The sequence below is a fragment of the Aquarana catesbeiana genome, linkage group LG05, assembly GCF_042186555.1.
Source record: "Aquarana catesbeiana isolate 2022-GZ linkage group LG05, ASM4218655v1, whole genome shotgun sequence".
Taxonomy (NCBI): domain Eukaryota; kingdom Metazoa; phylum Chordata; class Amphibia; order Anura; family Ranidae; genus Aquarana; species Aquarana catesbeiana.
In genome coordinates, this window is record NC_133328.1 from 45,171,081 (window position 1) to 45,189,006 (window position 17,926).

Here is a 17,926-nt window from a genome sequence, read left to right on the forward strand (position 1 = left end):
TGAATGGGCGGCACAGTGGTGTAGTGGGTAGCACTCTCGCCTAGCAGTAAGAAGGGTCGCTGGTTCAAATCCCAACCATGACACTACCTGCCTGGAGTTTGCATGTTCTCCCTGTGTCTGCGTGGGTTTCCTCCGGGTACTCCGGTTTCCTCCCACACTCCAAAGACATGCTGGTAGGTTAATTGGATCCTGTCTAAATTGTCCCTAGTATGTATGAATGTGAGTTTAGGGACCTTAGATTGTAAGCTCCTTGAGGGTGTAGGGACCGATGTGAATGTATAATGTATATGTAAAGCACTGCGTAAATTGACGGCGCTATATAAGTACCTGAAATAAATAAATAAAATAAATAAAGGGAATGTGCTGCAGGGGGGAGAAAGGAATTGAGCAAGGAATCAATGCAGACATGATGAGAACTAGGATAAATGCAGTAATTCTGTGGAAATGCAGCTTGGTTTTCTAGTCTGGTTAAGTGTTGTGGGAAGTGTCATGTTTTCCAATGTAGAGTAGGAAGCAAAAAAAAAAAAAATCACGAGAAGTAGAGAGAAGGAGATTAATAGGAAAAGGAGGGGAAGGAACAGGAAAGGGAGTGTCTGACGGGAAGGTCAACCTGACGAGGTCTCAGGTGAGTGTTTGCAAATGCCTAGCAGCTTACAAATGGCAGAATTCGGGGCAGTCAGAAAACTCTATCCATGGAAACTACACGTTCCTGAACTTAGTAAAGTGTTCATTAGACGTGGCCAATAACTCCTTCGTTTGCATACATAAAATTTAGTTCAGAAACCCATTCCTAGATAGTAGGTGTCATGGGTGACTTCCAGTATCTAGGAATTGGGCCCTTTTTGATGTTTTTTATCAATCCAGTGATCATGGAGAGGAGGGCTACTTCTGGTATCTCTGGCCATGTTCTACCCGTAAATAAGACAGCTCAATTGAAATATTGCTGACTGGTAAGGTTTGTTTCTCGGACAGGGCCAACACATATGGAGAAGTGTACCAACTGGCTCTCCATATCTCCAGCATTGATCACACATGGACATTTTTATTTAGCGTAGACTAGCCAAAAACATGTAGGCTTTTTTCACACTGTTACATGTGCATTGCAGCGCATATTATAACCCACACTTGTATGTTTGAACGGGCTAATATAGTTTTTCCTTTCGCACTAAATTGTATCACATACTTGAGTTGTGTGGTTGACACATACCTGGTAAAGAAAGAGTTGATGTGGTGGCAGGAAATGTAAGAACGTGGAGTTGCATGAATGCTGGTGTTGTAGGTAGTACTGGATCTGTTCCGCTGTCGGGTGTGTGACTGTAGACCACTGAGCTGAAACCAGTTGTTAGAACACAGAAGCATCAAACAGGTCACAGGAACATAGCCAAGACACAAGTTGAGCTCAATAGCAGCCAGATGGCAAGGTACTAAATAAAAAGACAGGAATAGCATTGTTGACCAACCCCAACTGGTAACAACTGGGCAATGAGGTACTGCATTGAAAGACAGAAGAAACACAAATCAGAAACACAAACTGAGGCCAATAAGTTAAGCCGTGAGGCACCCAATCAAAAGATAGGAATCTAGTCGGGGCACAAGCTGAGGTCAGTGACAGCCATGCAGCAAGGTACCATTCAGAATACAGGAACAGAATTGGGAGCATGTTACCAAATTGGAGAACAAGCCAGGGGCACAAACAGAGGCTGGTGATATTCGGGTAGCAGAAGTGCAAGGCAGAAGGCAGTAAGCAGCTGGGGCAGCAAGATACCAAATTTGGAAGTAGGCACACTATTAAAGATAGAAGCTGAGGCAGGTAACAGCTGGGCAGTGGTGTATCAAATCTGAAGACAGGAGCAGAGTTGGAGGCACAGACCAAGGTTGGTAACAGCTGGTCAACGAGGTACCAAATCAGAAGATAGAAGCAGAATCGGGAACACAAGCCAAAACCAACAACATTTAGGCAGCGAGATACCAAATCACAAGACAGAAACAGAGTTACAAGGCTCAAGCCAAGGTCAGTGGCATTGAGGTACCAAATCAGAAAACCGAAACAGAGTTGGGGGCACAAGCCAAGGTCAGTAACAGCCAGGCAACAAGGTGCCAAATTGGAAGACACGAGCAAAGTCAAGAGTACCAGACGAGGCTGCTAAAAGCCGAGCAGCGAGTTGCCAATTCAGAAGCGGAGCCGGGGGTACAAGTTGAGGTTCGTGACAGCTGGGTAGTTAAGGTTGAAGGTAGAAGGTAGTGAACGGAGTCCAATAGGCAGTCCAAGGTCTCAAGGCAGCGGTCCAGAGGCAGGTCAGAAGGCAAGTCAAGGTCGTACATGTTAAAACAGAATTGGCAGGTTAGGTCAAGTAATTGGGGGACTAGATAAAGACCATTTGGCAAGCTGTTTCTGCAGTCCCCCAGTTTATATAGGCTGCTTGATGCCAACACCGAAACAGACACACATGCTTTAAGGCCCGCACATGCTCTGATGCATTTGTGGCAGTCACTTTATGCACAGGACCACATGCTGTTGTATGCACATGGCGCTACATTGGTTTTTTTTTTTGTGATGGAGCAAACCCATCCTTCCTTCTGTGTTCCCTGCATTCATTTAAAGATTTAGGAATCCTTTGGAAGACCAGGTTGTCCTGGTTTTTAAAAGCAATGACAATATCCTTCCTGGTCTCCAGCATTTGCAGTGACCAGTCCTTAAGGCTGGTACACACAGGACAAATATTCAGCCAGTGTGTACTGTCTAGCGCAGGGATATGCAAATAGCGGACCTCCAGCTGTTGCAAAACTACAAGTCCCATCATGCCTCTGCCTCTGGGTGTCATGCTTGTGGCTGTCGGAGTCTTGCTATGCCTCATGGGACTTGTAGTTCTGCAACAGCTGGAGGTCCGCTAATTGCATATCCCTGGTCTAGCGGCTGACTCCTGTCAAATGGGCATGCTGGAAAACAAGCATCCAATCAACGTTGGCAAACAATGGTGCGGGAGACAGTCCTCCTGTCAGAACACAATAGCTCAGCGGGAGAGATTGCCGCACTAGCATCGCTTAGTAGTATGGTGATCCCTCCATTTTTTTTTTTTCGTTTAGCCCGCTGCATTAAATGGGAAAAAAAAAAATTCTAATGTGTACCTAGCATTACTTTTGAAGTGAAAGGTGCTCCTATAATGACATGTAAGTGCACTTCAGTGCAATAATACTTTGAATGAAGGCTGAGTGATGACATTATCCCAGGGGGAAGGTCCCTGACAGCCAAGGCTTAGAATGATGGGTTGAATGGTGCTGGCTGTCAGTCAACCTGGAAGACTGGGGACATCTAGTGCCAGAAAGGAATTGCTGATAGACAACATTTTTTTATTTTTCTCTTGTGCTGTTATTTTTCTTTTTTTTTTTTGTATTTATTTTTCTTTTTTTTTTTTAAATAAGAGTCCCATTTTATCTGCTGATGACAAGTTAACAACTAAGCTGAATGGAATAATTTGTAAATCTTACCAGTTTATGTAACCTCTGATATGTGTAAAGCACATGTACAATGTACTTCACCCAGCAACAGCTGTCCGACCATGTTTTCCATCTATGAAAGGAGAAGAATTTTCTTGTTTTTAAATCTTCCTTTTTTATTTATGTGTATGAATGTACACCATCAGAGAGGGACTTCAACACCTTCCAGGAACTTCCAAACCATGTAATCTGTTCCCTAACGAAAACCACTCCAGATATTTTTACTCCTTGTTTATGCTTTTATCTCTCAGATGGTGTTTTGAAGTTCAAAGTGTAATAAAAATAGTTATCTGATGTTCCATGAATGGGAAAATGTGAGTGTTATAAAAAGCAGGGCTGTTGTTAATTTAGATGGGGGAAAAAGGTAGAAATCCATTTAAAGAGAACCTGTTGAGAATGACCTGTGGAAGAATCCTAATCACCACTATTAAAATAGAGTAGTCTTGCCTTTCTAGGATAGGTAGGACTTATATTCTCTCCCTGTAAAAGGAGAATGCCAAATCGTGTAGGTTGACCTGTTCTTTGTCTGATCGCAGGGCTGATAGCTTACGCTCGCTCTGTCAGATCTGCTGTCCATTTATAAAGCTTTTCATTTTTATTTATTTTATCCTGACAGCACCTTTGCTATATTACCCACTTGCCACCAAATCACATACCTGGTACATCATTGTACTTGAAGTGGTTGTACCAGGGTGATGATGCACCACGTTTTTTTAGAGCCGACGATTGGCTCTCTTGTAATGGCAAACGGATCACCCCCCCCCCCCCCCCCCCCCCCCCCACTGCTTTCGGCGGCTTGCTTGATCTCTCCCGTCCCACGGGGAGACCCCAAGTGGTCAGCCGAACAAAGCCGCCATCGGCTGTTCGTTGTATTTACCCCGGAAGCGATGACATGACATCACTTTCGGTTTACCCAGATGTCAATGGCGCCGTGTTTTAAAAATCAAAAGTATTCAAAAACACAGATATTGGTGTTTTGAATGCTTTTAAGGGCAGAGGAGAGATTTGGGGTCTTAGAGACCTCAGATCCCTCCATAAAGAGTACTGGTCATGTGCCTATTGCTGTCACAAAGGATGTTGAAATTGCTTGTGACAACAATAAAAGTGATAAAAAAAATCAAATAAATAAAGCAACAGTGTTAAAAAAAAAAATTTAAGAAAAAAAAATGAATGTGCCTCTGCTTCCCTGTGCTAGCGTGCAAAGGTGAATGTGCCCTTCGGTCCTTCACGCACACAAACAGCGATTAGCTCAAACGTGAGGTATTGCCGCCAATGTCAGATCATGGGCAGTAATTCTAGCACTAGACCTCCTCTGTACATCTAAAGTGGTAACTTGTAAAGGCTTTTAAAGCGTCACTGATGGAATGTCTGCATTTTTTTAGCGTGACATGTTTGGTATCGATTTCCTGGGTGTAATATCATCATCTTTTTTATACTTTACAAAAAAATGGGGTTATGTGTTGTGTTCTTTTGCATTAACATTCAAAAAGTGTATTTTCTCCCACAAATTGTGTTTGAAAAACCGCTGCGCAAATACTGTCTGACATAAAAACTACAAAATCCACCAATTTATTTTCTGGGGCCTATGCTTTAAAAAAAAATATATAATTGGGGGTTCTAAGTAATTTTCTAGCAAAAAAAAAAACCTGATTGTTACATGTAAACAAAAAGTGCCAGAAAAAGCCTGCTCCTTAAAGCCTAATGCAAACTGGATGTTTTTACAGCTGCTGTTTTTGGCTTCAGGTGTTTTTTTTTTTTTCTTTTCTGCAGCCAGTAAAATCCCCAGCATGTTATCCTATGTATCCATGCACACATAGGCTGTTAGCAGCGTTTTTTGGCAGGTGCCTTTTCTGTCTGGTAGAAAAATCTGGCAGCATAAGGAGCCAAACACCTGTGCTGCAGTGCTTATGTGCTAACAAGAAACCTGCTGTAGGGTAAGAGAGCAGAGTGATGGAAAGATGAGCTCCTCAGTCTGCGGCTTCTACTTTCACTGTCACAGGCTGGCGAAGGAAGATCTGTAGGTGTTACTTAAAGGATAAGTTCACCTTTGGGACCATCTTTAGGGTGGAACATGTAAGATATTCCAAATGCTGCAGCCGCTGTGCAATCCCCCCACCTCCCCTCCTTCCCTGTGACAGCAGTATGGGGAAAATTTCCCCGTATTAACTGTCCCTTTTTCAAATCGCTGACAAGCTCTGTGTATGAATGAACTACAAGCCCCAACATCCTTTGCGGCTGTCAACTTGTAGTTCTCAATGAACTACAACAGCGCTGTGGAGCGCAGTGGAAAGTTAATTCTTTCCTCCTGTCAGATTATTTTTGCTTGCCCGTACAAGATGTACAGGCAAGCAAAAATACGGGATAGTCTGACAGATCTGCAGCAGACCTGCATAGTACCAGCAATCTGCTGATCACTGGTGCAGTGCTTTACAGCAGTGGTCTCCAAACTGCGGCTGGGGGCCAGATGCGGCCCTTTGCTTGCTTTTATTTGTTCCTTGGGCACTGTCTCATATACTGAAACCAACAATGGGGCATAATCCCTCCCCCACTGACCCCACTGGGAGAGGACCTACTACATGCGGGGGCGCAATATTGTGAAATTCAGCCCATTCTACCAGCATTGGGGTGGAAAGGAATGGGGGGGGGAGGGGGGTAGTGCTTTTTTTTTGGACAGGATCCAAAATGGCTGCATCTGGAATAGGATGATTTTCACCTCTTCCTATAGTAGGAGCTATGGTATGTACTGATGATTGGGGGCAGCACAGTGGCTAAGTGGTTAGCACTTCCTCCTGGCAGCACTGGGGTTGCCGGCTTGAATCGCAACCATAACACTATCTGCCTGGTGTTTGCATGTTCTCCCTGTACCTCCATGGGTTTCCTCTGGGTACTCTTGTTTCATCCCACTCCAAAGACATGCTGGAAGGTTAATTGGCTCCTGTCTGAATTGGTCCCAGTATGTGTATGTATGAATGTGAATTAGGGACCTTAGATTGTAAGCTCCTTGAGAGTAGGGACTTATATGTATGTACAATATACATGTAAAGCAATGCATAAATTGATGCCACTATAGAAGTACCTACAGTATAATATAGAATTGAGGGATTTTCTGAGCTTGCACTTTAAAGCTGTACTCCAGGGAAACCGTTAAATACAAAGTATGAAATGCATACTGTATATGGAAGCCATTTTACCTGCCAAAGGACTTCTACCCAACCAGAAAATAACAGAACAATGCCTGGAAAAAGATAACTAATGAAGCCACCACATCTAAGGATGTAGGTTCAGATAAATGTTAAATTCACTGAACTTTAGCACAGTTGTGTTTACTGGACAGTTTTGTATCTCCTCTTGTTGCCTGGGACACTTTTTTAAAATGTCTTTCATTTCCCAGGTAGGCAGTTTCCTGAAGTCTCCGAAGTATCCGATTTGGGTGATTGGCAGCGAAACGCATCTTACAGTGTTCTTCACCAAGGTAAAATGTTTCACATTTGTCATTGGGAATATCCGTTTTCATGAACGTTTATAGATCTTTAATGTGACATACCAATATTTAAAGCGGGGTTCCACCCAAATTTTGAACAATATCTGTATGTATTCTCTTCCTTGCCTAGATGCTGACATGCCGTTTAAAAAAATTTAAATTGCAGTAATTACCTTTTATTTTTCTATTCTTCTTTGCACTTCCTGGTTCTCCTCCCGTGGGAGTAGGCGTGTTTCTAGCCTCTCCCAGACTCCTGGGAGCTAGTCTCAGGCTTCCCAGGATGCCACTGAGCATGTGCGGGAACGAGCGGTGAATGCTGGGAGCACAGCATTCACCACATCCAGGAAATAAATGCTTGTGGGCTTCAAATGCCCACAATGAAGATGGAAACCGCCTGCAGTGAATAATATAAGTTATTCTTTCCAACGAAATCTGACACAGGCGGACATATTACACACAATATGTGAGTATGTAATGCTGAGAAGAAAAGTTTGTGAATTAACTCAAAAAAAAAAAACCCGATAGATAGGTGGACCCCCGCTTTAAATCAGACCACTCAACTATAGCCATCTAGTTTAAAAAAAAAAATCCCAGCACTATATAAATGAAAATGTTATTCACTTAACCAGTCAGTAGTCATAAAGTTAAGGCTGATCATTCTAATTACTAATGTGTCTCACAGGAAAAAAGAAACTCATGTTAAGGGACTCGTTTATTCCCAAATCCCAGCCTTCAGTGTGCATTTTTTATGTACATGCATTTGTATTGTGTTTGCAGCATGTCTGCAGTGCATTTGCTGGCAGCACTAGGATCGTTTGGTTTCAATCACAACCATGGCACTACTTGCATAGAGTTTGCACGTCTTCAAATTTTGAAGATTCCATGGGCCTTTTCTATGAACTCTGATCTTTAGCTCTTTCCATAGATTTTCTATTGGATTCAAGTCAGGTGATTGGCTGGGCCATTTTAGCAGCTTTATTTTCTTTCTTTGAAACCAATTGAGAGTTCCCTTGGCTTTGTGTTTGGGATCATTGTCTTGCTGAAATATCCACCCTCGTCTCATCTTCATCATCCTGGTAGATGGCAGCAGATTTTTATCAAGATTGTCTTGTTACATTTTTCCATTCATCCTTCCTTCAATGACATGAAGTTTGCCAGTACTGTATGCTGAAAAAGAGCCCCACACCATGTAATTCCCACCTCCAAACTTCACTGTTGGTATGGGGGTGTTTTTGGGGTAATGTGCCATTTGACCTTCAAACATGGTTTGTATTATGGTATCCAAAGAGTTCAATTTTGGCCTCATCTGACCAGACTATATTCTCCCAGTATTTCGCAGGTTGTCTAAATGTTGTGCAGCAAACTTTAAAACAAGTTTCAACATGCTTTTTCTTCAGCAATGGAGTCTTGCATGGCGAGCGTGCATACAGGGCATGGCGGTTGAGTGCATTAATTATGGATTTCTTTGAAACCATTGTACCTGCTAATTCCAGGTCTTTCTGAAGATCTCCACAAGTGTTCCTTGGCTCTTGGACAACTCTTCTGTTAATCCTTTCCACTCCTCTGTCAGAAATCCTGCGAGGAGCACCTGGTCATGCCTGGTTTATGGTGAAATTATGTTCTTTCCACTTCCGGATTAAGGCCCCAACCGTGCTCACTGGAAAATTCTGAAGTTTAGAAATACTTTTGTAACCAATGCCATCAGTATGTTTTGCAACAATAAGGTTGCAAAGGTCTTGAGGGGGCTCTTTGCTTTTACCCAACATGAGTTGTTTCTTGTGTGACACCCTGGTAATAAGACGCCTTTTTATAGGCCATCAGTTGAGACTGAACCAGCTGATATTAATTTGCACTGACAAGGGGCAGGATTGCTTTCTAATTGCTGATAGATTTCAGCTGGTGTCTTGGCTTTCCATGCCTTTTTGCACCTCCCCTTTTTTTCATGTGTTCATTACTTTTTCCCTGTCATTCCATTTTATTACATATAATTTAATTTCTGAACCTATTTGTTTTGGTTTCTTTGTCTGTATAGATTGCATGGGTTGTTACCGACATGTGGTGAAAATTTCATGTCAATAGCACCTTTAGAAATATATTTACCTAGAAAAGTGGTGACATGTTCAGTACTTATTTTACCCGCTGTTTGTAAAGTGCTGCATAAATTAACAGCGCTATACCAGTACCTGTATGGATAATAATAATTTGCGGTGTGTTCGCATGTGTTCTGGTATATGTATTTGCAAAAAAAATGCAGCATGCTTTACTTTGCATTGCAATAATGTAAACTGGGCTCATTGAAATACATTCCTTTTTCTTGCATTTACGTTTTTATACTGTGTTTTAAAAAAACAGGTTTGACTGCATCTGGTGTAAACGAGCCACAAACCTCTGGGTTGTACAATCCCAAATTCAGCTATCCTTATAACCTCCCTGTGCTACAACTACATCTCTATGAAGTTTAAGTATATGATCAATGATCTAAAATCTGAAACGTGTTGAACAAAATGTTTGACAACAGAGGGTTAGGGTTGACACTAATAGATTATCACAACATAAATCTTCAATCTGTCAACTTTTGTGTCAATTTCATGATGTAAAACAAAGCACAGGGGTATACATACATATGGGAGTGAAGGGTAAAACTCCTGAACTTCGTGTACTCAATTAGGACTGCGCAGAAAACAAATACTCCCTGCACATATATAATATAGTGTGTCTATATAGACATACTGTATACTAGGGATGTACGAGTACCGATACTTTTTTTTTTTTTTTTTTAGTACTCGCCGAAACCAGTTACCAATTAAATTCTTTACATTTTGCGATTTTTTTTCAATGTGAAACGTGTAAATATGTGTTAAAGGTGTAAAAAATATTAACAAACAAAGCAAACAAAAAAATTGTTTCAATTATTAATAGTATATAAAATAGAAGTGGAGAAAAATCATCAGGAAAATTAATAATTAATTGGAGGAGAATAAGGAGTTAATTAAGGCTGTGTAGAGTAAATTAAGGTTTAACCACTTAAGGACTAGCCTCATTTCGAGATTTTGGTGTTTACACGTTTAAAACAGTGGGTTTTTTTGCTAGAAAATTACTTAGAACCCCCAAACATTATATATTGTTTTTTTTGCGGTTATTGCAATACTTTTTTTCACACCATATTTGCGCAGCGGTCTTACAAGCGCACGTTTTTTGGAAAAAATTCCCTTTTTTTGAATAAAAAAATAAGACAACAGTAAAGTAAGCCCAATTTTTTTTTTTTATATTGTGAAAGATAATGTTACACTGAGTAAATTGATACCCAACATGTCACAGTTCAAAATTGCGCCCGCTCATGGAATGGCGTCAAACTTTTACCCTTACCCTTTTTACCCTTAAAAATCTCCATAGGCGACGTTTAAAAAAATTCTACAGGTTGCATGTTTTGAGTTACAGAGGAGGTCTAGGGCTAGAATTATTGCTCTCGCTCTAACGATCGCGGCGATACCTCACATGTGTGGTTTGACCACCGTTTTCATATGCGGGCGCTACTCACGTATGCGTTCGCTTCTGCGCGCGAGCTCGTCAGGATGGGGCGCTTTTAAAAAAATGTTTTTTTCCTTATTTATTGTACTTGATTTTATTTATTTTTTCGCAGTTTTTTTTTTTTTTTTTTAATTTGGGTCACTTTTATTCCTATTACAAGGAATGTAAACATCCCTTGTAATAAAAAAAAGCATGACCGTTCCTCTTAAATATGAGATCTGGGGTCAAAAAGTCCTCAGATCTCATATTTGGACTAAAATGCAATAAAAAAAATAATTTTGTCATTTGAAAAAATGGCCCTTTAAGACGCATGGGCGGAAGTAACGTTATGACGTCGCTTCCGCCCTGCTATGGTATGGAGACGGGTGGGGGCCATCTTAGCCTCACTCATCTCCATACCCAGCCCTGACAAGGACCCGATCGCCTCCGCTGCTGCCGACGGCTCCGATAAGCGGCGGAGAGGGCGCGGGAGGGGGGGCCCTCTCCCGCTGGCGATAACTGTGTTCTTGCGGCAAATTTACTTGACCGATTGCTTTAATTTGACTTCATCTGCAGATCGACATTCACCCCTTTTGATCTGTAGATGAAGAAACCAAAAGATACAGAAATAAACTATATTTCTTTTTATCTTCCTCTTTCAGTGGCTGTTTTTTTTTTTTTTTGAAAGCTCCAATTGCTCGACTTCTTTAACACTTTAGCTGTCAACAGGGGACCCCCACTGACAGCTGAATGATTCATCGGTTGTTGAGAACGTGGTGGCCCTGCTCCTTAACAACCGATAATTGCTGGCTTTTTCTCTTTACTTTTCAGCTGTCATTGGGGGAATCCCGCTGATAGCTGAAAGAACCGAGCCTGAAAGTATCGGTTTCAGGTATCGGTGCATGTGCACGAGTACCGATACTCGTGCAAATGCTTAGTATCTGTCAACCCTACTGTATACACACACAGAGTCATTTATATATTTACCCACATAACATGCTAAAACATATTTGTATTGTAAAGCACACCATACAAATGTACTTTCCTTTAACATTGTTTTTATAATTATACATGGTTTACGTTTTGATATGGTTTTTGGTCCAAGTTTGTTATCTAAGTTTTGTTATCCAAGGCTCGGTTCACTTCTGTGTGTTTTTAAATGCTTTTTGCAGTCCATTTAACATGGTTTCCTATTGGACACGTTCACATCTATGCTTTTTTCAGCCACTGGGATTTTAGAAAGGGTCAGGGACTTTTTAAAAAGTAAAACTGAGGCGGAGAAGCTGCAGAAAGCATAAAGTGCGATTTTGCAGCGATTTTTGAGTTTTTTTTCTTTTTTTTTTTTTAATCCATCCAACAACAAATTGGCCAAAAAAGTTTCGAGCGAACACCCTGCAAATTCGGGGGCTCGGTAAACAGCCGAACAGGCAAATGTTCGGCCCGAACTCATGCTCGGGCCGAACTGTTCGCCCATCCCTACTCGTATGTGGGGCAGAACATATCTCCTACCTTCCAGCCATTCCAGTGCTGCAATCTCCATCATTGTCTTTGGCATTCAACACTTCTGGGAGCTTATGCCCCATGCCACGTGCGGTGGTTCCATCCTCTGACCCCCTACAAGACTAGGAGATCTATGGTGATCTTCAGATCAGAATATGTCAACAAGGCATCTTGCATTCCCAGCATTTGTTCCTGGGTGCATACTAGCCTAAATGTTCCAGATGCAGCAGCCAGACTCTCATAGTTTTACAGGCAGGCAGCAGTGGGGTTGGACAGTGCACCTGTGCCCTCTACCTGCAGCTAAATGCCAGAGCCCCAGGCATGAGGGCTAAACACCCTGTGTGCACGGTGATGCCTAAAGTGAACAAGAACTCGGATAACATGAAATGGGACTCTTTGGATGTGATTAAATAAACCATCTATGCTAATATTTCAGACATATGACCTGCTTTAAAATGGGCTGCACCTAAGCCAGGAAAGCCTTGTGACCGTTGCATTGAGATTTCCAACACGTGCCAAATTTAGGTAGTTCTAGTGTGCACCAGAGTTAATATGGCAGGCAACATACTATTGAAGAGGATCTTCAGTCCCCCCCCCCCCCCCCCCAAAAAAAAAATTAAGTCAGTAACTACAAATACTGTAGCTGCTGACTTTTAATGAAAGGATACTTACCTGTCCAGGGATCCAGCACTGTCCTCACCTGGGCTGGTTGTGCACCAATCTTCAGGTCCCCAGCGACGCCATATCTAGTCTAGGAAGCTGGTTGTGACTTCTTGCTGTTTCACAGCCGGTTTCCCACTGTGCATGCATGAGCTGTGCTGTGCTTTGTAAATGGTCCCGCAGCCCCCTCAGAGCTTTAATTTGTCCCAGATGGCTGGGGGCAAAGGGATGGGGGAAAGGGGTGAACTTCTGCTCAGAACGCCTAGACGATCCAAGCAGAAGTGGGAGCAGGCACCTATAAAAACTAGGTACCCACCCCCCCTACTAAAAATAGTGCCAGTAAGTTAAAAAGGAGGGAGGTTGGAGGCGGAAAAGCGGAACTTGCACTTTTGAGTTAAGTCCTGCTTTATAGAATTACCACCAGATTGGGAAACTAGCTGTAATGAAGATGTACGTTGACGTAAAGATAGATGCCAGTACTCAGAGTGTGACATTTTGTGCTGGGAAGCTCTCATAAATATGATCGGTAACTAGGACTCTAGCGGCCGCCAGCTTTCTAGCAAAGTGTGATATATCCGCATCCCTAATCATCTGCCAGCCAGCAGATTCCCTAGATCACAACTGAATGTAAACCGTGGTCCTATTGCTTGCTGACATCATTATCGAAATATGACAACAACCATATTTTAGTAAAGAGATTAATCTTCCCAACCAACGGCTGAATGGGGCTGGGGATGCGTCATTGGTTGCTATGAGGCTGTCGGCTACACAGCCAAGAACGTATAAGCAACTAGTGATGTTGTGCTTCCAGAGTTGGAGATGCGTTGAGGACAAGAGTGTCCGTGGTATAGACATTCCAACCTCAGTGCAACACCCCACCATGCCCTGATAAATTCATGTACCTTTTTGCTGGGTACCAACATTTGTTGCGCAGAGGCATAACAGTATTCTAAAGCGTGTCTTAGACACTCTTTTTGAATTCTCCAATTATTTGTTAACTGTACATAACATCTGTTTCACAGAGATTTTTATTAGGGTTTTCAAGGTTTGTTACAAAAGATGCAAATCGTTGTATAGAGAAGGATGTATTAGTAATATTTAAAGGAAAACAAAAAAATAAATTAAGTAATGGAGGGCGGCACCATAGTAGCAAGTTAGTTTGAATGTAAAGGCAATGCACAATATAGGTTCATGAATGAGAATGGTAATTGTATAGCTCCAGTGGTAGTGGGTGCTAAGAGCTGGTGGGGGGGGGGGGGTGGAACGGGAGGAGAGTAAATTTGCCAGGGGGAAGGGGAGGGGCATATTCCCAACCTGTCCAGTCCACTGTACTGCTGTACAGTGGAGCCCCCTAGCAATTGTAGAGATAAAAAAAAGGAGTTGTCCAGACCTAGACGGCCATTAAAAGTGATCCATGGGTACCATACTTTTAGGAACTTGGCATGGGTATCCATAAGGATAGATACAAGCTTCTTGTGAACCATAGTTCCCATGAGATGCTATTTATCTCAGCAAAATTAAGAAATCTTTGGCACCAGGTCTTAGCCAGGGTCTGCCAGGAAGGCAAGCCCCACCAACTGCCTTTGAGCCTTGGTCAAGGGGAGGATGGACTTGTCCAATAGGGCTTCCAAGGGATACATAGCATCTGAATATTAGAACTGTCTTTAATAGGGTAAATACACAGTGTGCACAGATTTTTCTGCATAATGGAGAAACTGCATACAGCTTCTATTACAGTAAAAGGGTTGTAATTATCCAGGAATCTCTACACTTTTTATTGTACAGTTTTTGCTGCCCCCGTCTACAATTATCCGGCATATTGCACATCTCAACGCTTGCTTGACATTGTGTGTTTCTGTAAAGTCTACCCTGCCATGGATAATTATCACATACCTCCAGGAGGGATTTTGTGTATGATAATGGATAGCTATGCGGGGCCCCCTTTCTTGCACATAACTGGATCTGAAGTCTTGTGGTTAGACACTCAGTGTTGTGTTACTGACTCCGTGATTTGCAGTAATCTCCAATGTTTGATTGACTAAGGAACTGGTTGCCTGCATCGTATCAGATAATCTGCCACCTAAACCCTACAGCGAGGGGTCTTTCCTCTTCCCGCTCTTTTGTAAGATCTTGAAATGACAGCCCGCAAGCCCCTTCACCTCCTAACCCTGGCATGAGTGTGCCTCGGCTGACCCATGTCATCCGTCTTGCGTGTTTTGCTTGGGCTGTGGGAACTATAATTAGACACAATACAGATGTGACCTCACAGCGTTCTGCAGAAGATAAATGGATAGTGAAGCTCTCCTTGTGATGCTCTGATCCTTGAGTCTAGGGGAGGATCTCCTGGCACATTAAGTACACTTTAAAACAGCTGGCCCACACTACAGTCTAAATCCTGGTGTGTTGCTTTACCCTTTTTTACTAGTTATGTGTATAGAAAATTCCTTTCCTGTTTTTTTTTTTTTTTTTTTTTTTCTTTTTGTCCATTTGCAGCAGAAACGCTGTATATTGTTGGAAATGGGGTGCAAAGAATGCAGTTTTTCAATGGTGTGTTTGCGATTTGATGACCTCATGGGAGCAGTACCCTGAATAAGTAATGCGACCTTCATAGAACGGTCTGGGATTTAAACCCAACTTCAGCCAAAAGTTTTTTTTATTTTTTTACATATTTGGATTGAACGGGAAAATCAAGAATTTTTGTACCTATTTTGGAAATTTCTTCTTTCTTTCTCTTTGTCCAGGGGTCACACAGAACAAGTAGAAAAGGGAAATCTTCCCAGTTTCTATTTGACGAGTGTCTGATTCAGAAGTCATGGAAAATCTCCCCATTTCATGTCTGTTTGGTGGGTTGCTTACAAAACAAATGGTGGAGGAAAATCTTCCCCGTTTCCTGTCTGATGGGTGTCATATAGAATAAGTAGTGAAGGAAAATCTCCCTGTTAATTCCTGTATGTTTGATATAAAACAAGTAGTGAAGTAAAATGTCCCCATTTCCTTATCTGATGGGTGTCATGCAAAACAAGTAGGGAAGGAAAAGCTCCCTCTTTCCAGTCTGTTTGGTGAGTGTCATACAGCACGCAGTAGTGGAGGAAAGTCTCTACATTTCCTGTTCCTTGGATGTCATTAGGGGGAAGTAGTGAAGGAAATTCTCCACATTTCTTGTGTGTTTGGTGAGTGTCATACAGAACACGTAGGGAAGGAAAATCTCCCCATTTCCTATCTGTTTGCTTGTCATACAGAACAACTGGAGAAGAATTGCCCCATTCCCTCTCTGATGGGTGTCATACAACCAAGTACATAGCTCCCAACTGTCCCTGATTTGGAGCAATGTCCCTCTGTCCCTCTTTCCTCCTCATTTGTCCCTCATTTTGGTCTGATCTATATAGATGTATATAAAATGCACTTTTTATCCCTCATTTGTCCCTCATTCCCATCTCAAAATGTTGGGAGGTATGCAAGTATTGAAGAAAAATCTCCCCCTTATTCGTATACAAATGTAGCTTGAGCCCCAAAAGTGGACCTTCAACAAGTTTTAAGTAGCCCTAAAGCTTATTGAAAGCCTGCTGAAGCCTACTAGCAGCTTTCATTAAGTGACAACCTCCACTTCACATTATGATCTAGGTTCTGTGACTGGACAGTGAAAGAAGAAGCAGCACACTGATGAACTCGTCTCTTGGTTGCTCTGCTCCCTGCTCCTATCAGCATGTTTTTTTTAATTAGCACATAAGTACTGCAGCACAACTGCTACTTTTTCCTCCCCTAGTATAAGCTCTGCTGATATCAAGCTTCCATTTAAAAAGAAAAATGCATTTGATGGCTAAATAAAGAACAGCATTAATTGATTTCAGCTTTTACATACCTTAAAATATATATATATATATATATATATATATATATATATATATATATATATATATATATATATATATATATATATATATATATATATTGAGGATGATCTCTGGTGTGTTCGCACAGCCCACGTGCAGAGCCCGCCAGGAAGTCAGCACTGCGCTGTGCTAATCACAGGCGGTGAGACATTGTCCCGATCTCTGGAGCCATTCATCGGGAAATGTCTCACTGCCTGTGATTAGTGCAGCGCCGACTTCCTGGCGGGCTCTGGACGTGGGCTGTGCGAACACGCCGGAGCTCATCTTTTATATTATATATTTATTGGTTTATTTATATTCACGCATGCAAGATCAAAATTGGAGAACAATTTATGAACACTTTTATTTTTTTTTTAAGTAATAATGTAATCTTCATTGCTGAACATTTGATGGAATTTTTGTTGTGGCGATACCATAAAGTGTTTTTCAATTTAACCAAGGCACCTCAACAAAAAAAACACTTTATTTTGTAGAAAACACAATGATCAAAACTGGATAAAAATGATTGTAGCATGGAGAAAGATTACAACTAAAATTTCTGAAGATATCAACAATTAGTATGACGTGGGGGGGGCCCTTGCTTTGAATGACTTCAGCACATCTGCTTTGCACAGGACATCACTAGTCTCTCACACACGCTCAGTTGTGATTTTGTTCCACTCTTCTTCCAGTCTCTTCCACAGTTCGGTGACTGTAGTGGGTTTCTTGGCCATAACTTTGTCGCCAAGGATTTTCCAGAAGTTTTCTATTTGGATTAGATCAGGACTCTTGGCTGGCCATTTCATTATTTCAATGTTTTCAGCTTCAAGAAACTGCTTTACCTGTTTTGCTGTGTGACGGGGGGCATTGTTGTGCATGAAAATTGTTGGGTGATGAACTCAGGGAAGGAACCGCATGTTGTCGAAGAAGGTTCTGATAAACATCTACATTCATTCTGCCATGTAGCTGTATAAGAGGCCCAACTCCTGCAGGAAACATCCCCCAAACCATGACGCTTCCCCCTCCACCTTTCACTGACTTCTTTACACTCTTTGGGTTCAGTCTTTCCCCAGTTTGACGACTAACATGTTATCCATTGGACCCAAATAAATAAAATTTGCTTTCATCACTAAAGTGAACTTTGGACCAGTTCTCCTCCATCCACACAACATGCTCCTCAGCAAAGGTTAGTCTTGTCTTTTGATTCTTTCTGCTAATGAGAGGTTTGGTCACTGCGGAGCGGGATTTCAGTCCAAATTCTCTTAAACGATGAGATGCTGTATGACGAGACAGATCCTTACTCTGTTCAACGCTGAACTGGCGAGCAATCGCAGCTGCAGTGTTGAACCGATTGCCCATTAAGATTCTCCGCATTATCCTGTCCTCACTTGCATTTGTCTTTCATGGACAACCA

The 17,926-nt window shown here is 41.9% G+C and overlaps 1 protein-coding gene across 1 annotated transcript in view; it reads left to right on the forward strand.

Annotated features, from left to right (window-relative positions):
- The window catches only part of MINDY3 (MINDY lysine 48 deubiquitinase 3), a 224,468-nt gene that overhangs the window by 86,772 nt on the left and 119,770 nt on the right, over window positions 1-17,926 (forward strand). Inside the window, exon 11 of the mRNA XM_073629667.1 lies at window positions 6,887-6,967. Coding sequence (XP_073485768.1) covers window positions 6,887-6,967 — 81 coding nt within the window. The remainder of the gene's footprint in view (window positions 1-6,886; window positions 6,968-17,926) is intronic.